Source organism: Centroberyx affinis, unplaced genomic scaffold (genome assembly GCF_046629955.1).
Source record: "Centroberyx affinis isolate AG114_WGS23_722 - 3 ecotype Tasmania unplaced genomic scaffold, CSIRO-AGI_Caff_v1 ptg005254l_1, whole genome shotgun sequence".
In the NCBI taxonomy this organism is placed as follows: domain Eukaryota; kingdom Metazoa; phylum Chordata; class Actinopteri; order Beryciformes; family Berycidae; genus Centroberyx; species Centroberyx affinis.
In genome coordinates, this window is record NW_027282615.1 from 1 (window position 1) to 10,639 (window position 10,639).

Consider the following 10,639-nt stretch of genomic DNA (forward strand, 5'->3'; position numbering starts at 1 on the left):
TTCATCAGGTACCCTGTCCTCTCTCCTCTCCATTCATTCATCCACCCACCCTCTCTTCCACTAGGGCATCCCTCCATCTAGTTGACAGTGAGTAGCATGCTGATGACATCATCATGCCATCAAACCATGTCATCACTACCATGCCTCAACCACCTCAGAGGAAAAATATCTGTCCTTCTCTCTTTGCCTTTCACTTCCCCTCTCTCCCTTTTTCTCTCTTTCACTTATTTGTTTTTATTTGCATGAATGTCACATTTAAAAAAAGCAACTAAATATTATTATTGTTGTTGTTGTTGTTGTGGTAACACTTTAGAATAAGGGTACACTAAGTTAAGGGTTAGTTAATGCTTAATAAGGGTTAGTTAATGCTTAATAACCATTAACTAACCCTTAATTAACAGTTAACTAATGTGAAATTTACTAATGGTGATTATGTTAACTAAGGTATTAATTTATACCTTATTTAATAGTTTATAAAGATGACAATTATTAAATAATGTATAAATTAATACCTTAGTTAACATGAACACCATTAGTAAATGATTACCAGACACATTAGTTAATTAAGGGTTCGTTAATGCTTATTAAGCATTAACTAAACCTTAATTAATGTACCTTATTGTAAAGTGTTACCGTTGTTATTAATATTCATGTAATAATAACTGTGTTTCTAGGTATTTTATCAGTGCTGTCTCTGTCCAGTGAGAGTATGTCCTTGGCTTCAGAGCTTCCTAAGGTTTCCTATGTGAAGGCCATTGATATCTGGCTCATAGCCTGTCTACTATTTGGGTTTTCATCCCTGGTGGAGTACGCTGTGGTGCAGGTCAGTTCTCATACACAAACACAAACATTTAAATACTGTGCATATGCATATTGATCTCAAAAAAATACTTGGACATGAACACAGCGACATCTGGTTTTAACATATGTCTTGTTGTCCCACAACATTAGGTTTGCATTAGTGTTCAACCGATATGGGTTTTTGAAGGCTGATAACGATATGGATATTTAGGTCCAAGTAGCTTAGTGCTGGAACCCTATTGTTTTTGCTGGAATTCTTTCTTTCTTTCTTTCTGTCTTTCTTTCTTTCTTTCCCCTAAAAGTGTCTGCAGCTCAGAAACCGTAAGTCCTGCAGCAACCATATTTGGCAGGTGGGCTTCTACGGCCCCCCACTACTCAGGCAAGGCAGCCCACGCATATTGGCCAGATGGTGGTGCTATAACAGGCAACTTTACGTTTTGGCCAATAACTTCTGAACCATGTGTCGTAGACTGAAAGTTCTCGTGTGTATTTTGTGGATGTTATAGAGGGAGAACCTACAGGAGGTTGTCGCTGCAATGTAGGCAGAGCACGACAGCTGGTTGTCCAGGATCACCCCTAGGTTCTTGGCAGTCTGAGAGGGCAACACAACACTGATGTCTTTAAGACATGCAGAGATGCGGCCATCAATTTGTGTTTCTGAGGGCGGGGAAGGAGAGGTAGAGTTGAGTGTCATCAGCATAGCAGTGATAGAAGACGCTATGAGAGGAGATCACATGGCTGAGGGATTTTGTATAAGGTAAATGGATATACAAGGTGGGTAAGAATGGTGGTGAAGGGGAAGTGTCCGTGGGGATCAGCGCCCATATAGTCGGGACCTGAAATTATGCATATTTTAGTTCCTGAAACAAAGCAATCTGCTGTAATGGAGTAATTGATGTAATTGATTATGTCTGATATCAGTATAATTTAGCATTAGCTTCAATGAAAATCTGTCTGTTATCTGGGCACCAGATTGTGGGTCTCTCAAGGCAAACTCCGACCCACTCTGGAGGTTCTGATGATTATGTAAGGGATAATGCCCGACGAGGTGTCCATTATCAGGAATTAATGGACGACCGGGAGGCTAGAACTGTCCTCCGCGGTTGCCATTAATTCCTAATTATGGACACCTCGAAGGGCATTATCCCGCTTATACCATGGTCACTTGCCAAAGAAAAAAAAATTAAGACCATTAATTTATATTTTCATGCGTTTTGTAATCAAAATCTAAAGTTTTTCACAAGCCATAACTCAGTTTCCCTGGTAACACCAGAGGGTTTGACTAATACCTGGAACAATCATTACCGTCCCATAAGGTTCTTATGCAATGGAAACGTTGTTCACTACTCCAATAAATAGGACGAACCTTAGATACGACTTGGCAACAGGAGATATTTCTAGTCTGCTCAGCTCATAGAACCGTTTGACTCAGCTATGAGCCAGAAAGCTAACGTTATGCTAGCAACATTCAAAGTCAATAACAAACAGTAAATATAATTTGACAGTATGTTTAACAACAAGACTAGCTAGCTATCCAGCCATGTCATTGTCCCCAAATCAATATCAAGATTTTCACGAACATACAAATTGTAAACGGTGGCTTTGACTGCGTCCCTGTTGCTATGGTTACTCATATTAGATACAGGCTGATACTACGTAGCCAGCGCATTAATTTAGAACGGTGAACAGACAGTTTCACTGGTGTCCATTATCAGGAATTAATGGACACCTTGCAGCCAATCAGAATCGAGTATTCACCCAGACCATGGTATAATCAGAGTTAAATTCAGCAGGATGGCTGGATAGCGGTGTTGTAGCGGACAGGACACACAGACACACATATTGGCGTGTGTGTGTATTTGTGTCAGGCAGGCAGAGGCAAGGCGGTAAGGCTCTCTTCACCAGCTTCACCAGCTTGGCTTGTAGTGATGATGATGCCAATGAGTCCGTCGAATTGGAACAAAGTTGTCAGACTCCTTTAGCACACGTGTCGCGACCACATAGCGCATGAAGTCCGCTTTGGACATTGTTGCATGTGGTTTTGTTGTGATCAGGTGAGGGGTGTGTATATGGGCTGGTACATCTAGTGTTACGGCGGGAAAGAGCTCATTACATATGCATACAACATTGATTTTGGCTCCCAGATCGGTCTAATATAATTGACCACCATACCTTTGATATTATTAAACTCAGCGCAAATTCCTGAACACTTTGATATCAAACATGGTTATCATGTAACGCCCCATGTAAATATGAAGAAATTGAGTAATGCAATTAACTCTGATACACAACCTCACAGTTACGCATAAATCAAGAGATAAACATTAGAGTCCACCCCAATGTGATACCCAAGGTTTCATGAGTCTGTATCAAATATTTCTCCTGATTTTGGACACATTCCAATATGTCTCATCCCAGACTTTCTGACTCTTTGGGGATTAATAGAGACAGGCTCTGTATTGGAGTTTTATGGCTGTTTACCAGGTCTGTTCCCTGGTATCGTCTTTTAGGGGTGGAAATGAGGTAATTTATGTTGAGGTCAATGGCCTCCTTTAGGAGCCAACCATCCCCCCCCCCCCCCCCCCCACCTTACTGATCTGTTATCAGGTGGGGGGCACACACACACAGGATGCAAATGGCCTTTCCAGATGTGGGATGATAGGCTGTGTTCACTACAAGAGGAAATGAGACCAGGAATTGTGGCATGTTTCTGTAATGGAGCAACACTAATAGACACATACTGTAAATCTTGTAATATGGATTCCACCAATTATCAATTTTGGCTTTCTCCCTCCCTCCATCTCTCTCTCTCTCTCTCTCTCTCTCTCTCTGTAGGTGATGTTGAACAGCCCAAAGCTGATTGAGGAGGAGAAAGCTAAAATGGCCACAAAGGAGAAAGCTCTGAGAGAGAAAGAAGGAAAGAAGACCCCAAGTAAAACTAACAACACCGTGAATGGGACTGGTGGGACGCCGATACATGTCAGCAGTCTGCAGGTAAACACAACTACATCAAATGGACTGCTGGGATGGATATATTGCAGTTGCATTCATTATTATTTCTCCTATTCTTCCGTGCAGATTAGCATATTAACAACATATCAACATTTAGTTTGGTAGATCTATTTGAAATGATGTTCTAACCAACTTTTGGACTAAGTGGACTAAATACTATGTCATGATTTTACAGTCAGTTTAACTTTTAGTGCAAAGTAAAAACATTGATAGGTTGATAAGTGCCATTGTTGAACCTATCCCTTAGCTTTTCAGACTTACCCAGTTAATGTGCATGCCTAATTTTATGTCATTCTGACCATTGGTTCATGAGAATAAGTTTTTTTTAAATGTTTTTCAAAAAATCCAAAATGGCAGCTAAAATTTGATGGCAGACATTATGGGTCCGAGAGGGAAAAATGTTCAACATGTCCAAATACATTTCTGCACCAGGTTTCACATCTCTACGACTAATGGCACGGCGGGGCTGAGCGTTAAAATTATGTTGAACTTTGGTAGTATTTTCGCTTGTGTAGCTTCCTGGCCATGACATTCTGTGTTATCTGTTGCTCCAGGGCTCCGGTAGAGATGATTGCCACTGTATGGCAAAAAAAGCTCTGAAAATCACACTTCTAGCACAAAACGAATGCGAACAAAGCAGATTCTGACAATATATAAAAAAAACTAGTCCCTCTACATTTTTTTATGCCTCCACGCCAGCGACAGACGTGGCCGGAGGCATTATGTTTTCAGGTTGTCCGTCCGTCTGTCCGTCCCATTCTTGTGAACGCGATATCTCAGGAACGCCTGTAGGGAATTTCAGTACATCTGGCACAAACGTCCACTTGGACTCAAGGATGAACTGATTAGATTTTGGTGGTCAAAGGTCAAAGGTCAAGGTCACTGTGACCTCACAAAAGACGTTTTTTGGCCATAAGTCAAGAATTCATATGCTAATTATGACAAAATTTCACACAAATGTCTAATAGGATAAAATGATGAAGTGATGACATTCTATATCCAAAGGTTCAAAGGTCAACTTCACTGTGACATCATAATGTTTTGCTTACCACTGTAGCTGAGAAAACGATCTTGGGTCATTCTACAAAAACGGTGGAAGTGCTGTCACTTACTTTTGCAGACACCAAAATCCCATTCACACAGAAAAGTAAGACAAATGCCCTGATCAGTGGTCTAAAGCACATGCCATGTAAATGCAATGTCCTGGGTTCGAATATAGTCCAGTACCTTTGTTGCATGCCTTTCCTGTCTCTCTATACTTTGATCAGTCCAATAAAAGCAAAAATGACAAAAGCATACTCTTATGTCAGCGTCAGAGTGGCGATATCCATTGGTGATACTCTGAAAGAGAACAGAAAATCTAAGCAACTGTTTTGATGAAAATGATTGGCCACTATAGGCACACAGACCAGCAACAAACATTAAATGTTTATATGCTTAGTTGAAAAAAGAAACTATTTATAATGGTTGAGCTATCTATCATAGTTAAGGGCAGAATCCTCAACACAAACCTTAAGCCTAAACAAATGGGTAACCCCAGCGCCAAAAATGAAAAAACAGGAATGGGTGTATACTGTGCTTCCTCTTTAATTGAATGAGTTGTTGACACAAATATTGATAATAGGCAAGTGCGAGTTTTTAATTGCATTGTATTTTGTGGCTGTAACAGTTTTGTTGACATTTGTAATATTTGAAAACAATACAGTAAAACAGGCGATACTGATCTGAAGCTAGAAGAGGAGGTTTTATTTAGCTTTATAATAGCTGATGGTGTGGTTAATGTGAAACTTAGTTAACATAAGTGCTATCCAATTCTTATTATTGAGTGTGTGTGTGAGTGTCGAGCGTCTGCGTGCATGGGGGTTGGGGGGTGGTGTAGGCCGCTGAGCTTGATGAGATGGATGTAATTACTGGTAGGGTTTCCTCATTCACTGACTTCAAAATGTCACTTCAGATATGCTAAAGAATGCATGGGTGTGTGTGTGTGTGTGTGTGTGTGTGTGTGTCTCAACTAGGTTGAGAGCTTCTGATAGGTCAATGTGTCAAATCAAATAGAATAAAGATATTTCTCTCTCCCTCTCTTCTGAATATAAAATGTTTAATTCAGTTGATTCATTTCATTTGAATGAGCAGAATTGAAGGTGAATTGAAGCCAGCTCTGGTCTCAGTCTTTTCATAGCATCAGTGCCCTCTAGTGATCCATTTGGGCATAGAAACAACCCAGGGTAAAATAGGCAATGAATGAATACAATAACAATTTTCAGCAGCGGCAGTGTGATCATCATCATCATAATCATAATCATAATGATCTAAACACTCCTTTACAAGGAGTTCTCCTTATCTGATAAGCAGTGCCCCCTCTTTAGCAAGGTTAGCAAGTTTATTATAATTAAAACAGAGGCCCGGATCTTCTACCATGGATCCACTAACGTAGATCTACCAACATGGATCTACCAACATGGATCTACTAACTTGGATCTACTAACATGGATCCACTAACATGGATCTACTAACTTGGATCTACTAACATGGATCCACTAACATGGATCTACTAACAGCACAACATGAGGTGGAGTGCAAAAACAAGTATGGGTTTGAGCCACTATAACCTGCTTGTCCATGGATTTGAGTATATATCTCTCACTTTCAGATATATGTCTCACTTTCAGAGTCAGTAATTATTTCTATCTACCAGTTGACTTACATCATTTATATCATCCTTTCAAGGTACTCAATGGTTAGGGTTAGGGTTAGGGTTTTAGTGGTGGTGGCGGTGGGGAGATGCCCCTTTTTCCCCATTTGAGCACCTTCCCTTTTAGAAGTCTGTTGTGCCTGGTGGGTTGGCCCCATGTGATTTTCATTCACTCTATGTATACACTCAGTAGATTTGTTAAAGTTGTAATGTCTACCAAGTACCGCTAGAGGGCAGGCTAAAGTGTCTTTCAATCAATGAGAACTGTAGATTAAATCAATGAGAAGCGTGCATGTCAATTAGAAGGACCAAGCACCTTAATTTCTTGTTCATTGGTCGTCAAACCCTATGTAACATTACAAAAGTAGGAAATGCTACAAATAACTAAAATAAAACAAATATACTAGGCCAAATAAAAAGCAAGTATCAATAAAGGCTCATAATTTGGGTAATAAAGGGTCCCTAATTGAATGGCGATACCTGTTCAGTGTGCTGATTCGATTCTGTCTTGGTGAAACTTTTATCGACTGGGTTAAGATATTATATACTAACCCACAATCATCAGGCTTAGCCAATGGGATCAATTCACCTTCTTTTTTATTGAACAGGGGCACTCGCCCAGGATGCCCTTTGTCCCCATTGATATTCGCCTTGGCTGCAGAGAGTACACAAACTCATCCAGCTGTAAAAGGGCTTATTACAGATAAAAGAAAGCATGTTATCTCTCTGTACGCTGACGATGTCATATTATTTTTATGCCATCCCAAAGAATCTATCCCCACATTTCTTACGGTCATGGATAACTTGAGTAGCATTTCAGGTTATAAAGTCAATTTGAATAAGTCAGTGGCCCTACCATTTGGCAAACCTAGAGTTTTTTACAATGGTCTTAGTTTAGTATTAGTATTTAAAATGTCATTTAATGGATTTAAATACCTAGGAGTACATATTCATTACCATTTGAATGACATGCTGAAAACCAACTTGTACCCTGTTATACAGCAGGTTAAAACTGACACCAACACAAAAGTGAAATAGGTGTGTCGCTAGTGGTAATGGTGTATTACTGCAGCAGGGAGCATCCCCGAGAGTAGAACCATACCGCCAAGTCAAACTGTATCGTCATCTCTATTTGTAATAAATGGTTTTAGCTATGATGTGAGTGATTCCTGACAGAACTATACAAAAAAAGGATGTAGCCTAAATGACTGGACTGAATTTTCTCTAACATGACTTAAGTTTGTGGAATAAGCAAAATTATTTACTTAGGTGGAGGAATGCAGAGCTCTCAAAACAATGAAGACATTTCCCAAAACTGAACAAGTCAACCAAAACAGCAGATTCTGTCTGGAATTGTTGTGGGCCCAGCTCCAGCTGTGTAGAATCGTCACCGCCTTTTACCCCACTAGCGATGGCGCTGCTCTCACCTAAGCTAATGGGCTCACAGCTCCTCTCATACGCAAATTGAGACTCAATTCTTGAATGGCTGCGGGTGGCGCTGCAGGGCTGTGAACGAACGACTCGTTTGGCAGAGTGACTCCTGACTCCCAGTTCCTTATGAACAGTCCTTAGCCATGAATGAATTGTTCACGGATCTTCCATCACTAAGCCTGAATACAGAGGCAGGAGCTATCACAGGGACCTGATCTTTTCTCAGAATACCGTATTTCCTCTAATATTGGCCCAGGCCTTTATTTACCTCAACTGCAGAGGGTACCAGGAGGCCTTTATTGGAAGCAGGCTTATATGAGAGACAGGCTTTTATTTCTAATTCCCTCTGTTTGATAAGTATATTTGCTCATATTTTAGTACGAAGCCTCCTTGTTAGTTCTCCTTGTTTTCTGATCTGCTTCTGTTGGGGTTTGTTAGGTAGCCGTTTTTTGTTACTGCAATGCATTACCGATAATTACGGTAATCGACTGCGGCTTGCTCCAGAGACTTCGCCGGCCGAGCCATCTTGTGGCATACTGCCATCTTGTGGCACTTGTACGTTACTACAAACTACAGTTACATTATATAACAGGCACCAGGAGTTTACCGGTATCCACCATTGTTTTTTCCTTTGTTTTTTACCCCGGCCTGTATTTGGGGCCGGCCTTTATTTGTTCGTGTCGACCACGGCCCCGGCCAGTATCAGAGACCCGGCTTTTAATTGACTACCGGCCACTATTAGAGGAAATACGGTAGTTGAATTACTCATACCTGACATGGTGTTATTAAATTGTCACCAAATAATACAAAAGAAGCTTTCCTACCCCAGCTTTAATGTAATTTTACTTCAAAATCCATAATGTGTGAAAAGTGGTACGGTCAACTCCCATTGACTTTACATTGGACTGAAAAGGGGGCCTGCCAAATTAGCATCCGAGCTACATAAGCTGCTCATGTGACCTGACCCAGCTGGTCCTAGCAATTCCAGCTCTGGAACCAAGTGAAACTTTTTGTATATTATCATAGTACTTCCCAAGGGGTAGAGAAAGACATAACCAGCCAGAACAAGAATGAGACTTCCGATCTGGTATTTTCAAAAATGAAAGCGTCATTCAGTGAAACTTAACAGCACTCAATATTGACTGCAAAACGGTATCATTAGTCTGAATAGTACCTCACTGTTTTTAACGAGTAAAATAAATAAAAAGAAATTCAACTTCCGTGCTTTATTTTGAAGCCCTAACCACAGCGGAAGTCTTGTTCTTGGTTATTCTTGGTTATTCGGACAATACTCTTTGCGCTCTCAGGACTTCTTTATGCTTTCTGTCCCAAATGCCCGTACGGAAATTGGAAAAAGGGCATTTGTGTATTCTGCACCCTCGGCATGGAATACGTTGCAGAATGACTTGAAACTCAGTTAATTAATCTCATTACATGTTTTTAAATCCCAAATGAAAGAATTAGAGGCAGATTCCTTAAGATATCGATGTTTTTAATTTGCCTGGTTAGTTCTTTTTAATTTTGTCTCCTTTTGTGTTTTCTGTCTGTAATTATGTGTTTTTATTTATGCTGCTGCCTCTCTTGGCCAAGTCTCCCTTGAAAAAGAGATTATTAATCTCAATGGGACTTTTCTGGTTAAATAAAGGTTAAATAAAATAAATAAATAAAATTCTGGTTAGTGTACTTGTGTAGTGTCTACAAGTGTTACAAGTTTGCAAGTACAATAGCTTGTGGCATGATTTTCTGCAGGACACTGCCTAAATGGCTGCAGATGTTTTCTGTGATTTACAAAAGGAAAAACTGATTATAGCTCATTAAGTCAAATCTACTTATTGAAAGTCACTTTGGACAAAAGCTTCTGCTAAATGACATAATGTAATAATGTAATGTAATTTGTGAAATTTTGCGTATTGGCAAATAGCTGTTTACATCTACAAAATACATCACAAATTAGCAAATTGCATTGCACACAAATATTTTCCTTTTCAAGTTCACAGATTTGAGTACACATTTGTGTTTGCAAGTTTGCAAGTCATGTTACAACCTCACACATTTTGCAATACAAGTGCAACTTATTTTGTCTGTGCCCATAGACTAAATCTCTTGTCTTTTAACAGGTGGTAGAAACTCGCTGCAAGAAAGTTTGCACCTCCAAGTCAGACCTTCGTTCCAATGACTTCAGCATCGTGGGATCTCTACCTCGGGACTTTGAACTATCCAACTTTGACTGTTATGGTAAGCCAGTCGAAGTGACGGGGGCTCTTAAGTCCCAGAGCAAATCCAACAAGAAACCCCCCCCACCCAAGCCTGTCATACCAGCTGCTGCCAAACGCGTTGACCTCTATGCAAGAGCCCTCTTCCCCTTCTCCTTCCTCTTCTTCAATGTAGTTTACTGGTCTGTTTACCTGTGAGAGAAGCAGAGGGGAGGAGAGTTGTGAAGAAAATCAATTGGTTTGTGTCCTATAGTTCTGTTTGTCGCCATGCCATGGCTCTATTGATGTGGAAGATACTAAAACTAAACTGAACAAACAAAATACATAGCAAATGTAAATGCTGAACTACATCCTGATAAAATATTAACATCAAGATTTACATCATTCCAAAACCGTGTGCTTCTCTCTGCCAGGCCAGGGTTGCGGTCCTCCACTCTAAACTAAGTCTGGCTCGTCTTCAGGCCTAGCCTTGTAGAGCAGTGGTTCTCAA

At 40.2% G+C, this 10,639-nt stretch overlaps 1 protein-coding gene across 1 annotated transcript; it reads left to right on the top strand.

Moving 5' to 3' along the window:
* Positions 1-674: 674 nt before the first annotated feature.
* On the top strand, positions 675-10,347 carry LOC139667025 (glycine receptor subunit beta-like; the record flags this gene model as incomplete). Its single annotated transcript, XM_071546404.1, has 3 exons — positions 675-823; positions 3,637-3,795; positions 10,054-10,347. Coding segments are annotated over 3 exons (602 nt in total), but the record flags the coding sequence as incomplete, so codon positions are not given.
* Positions 10,348-10,639: the final 292 nt, after the last annotated feature.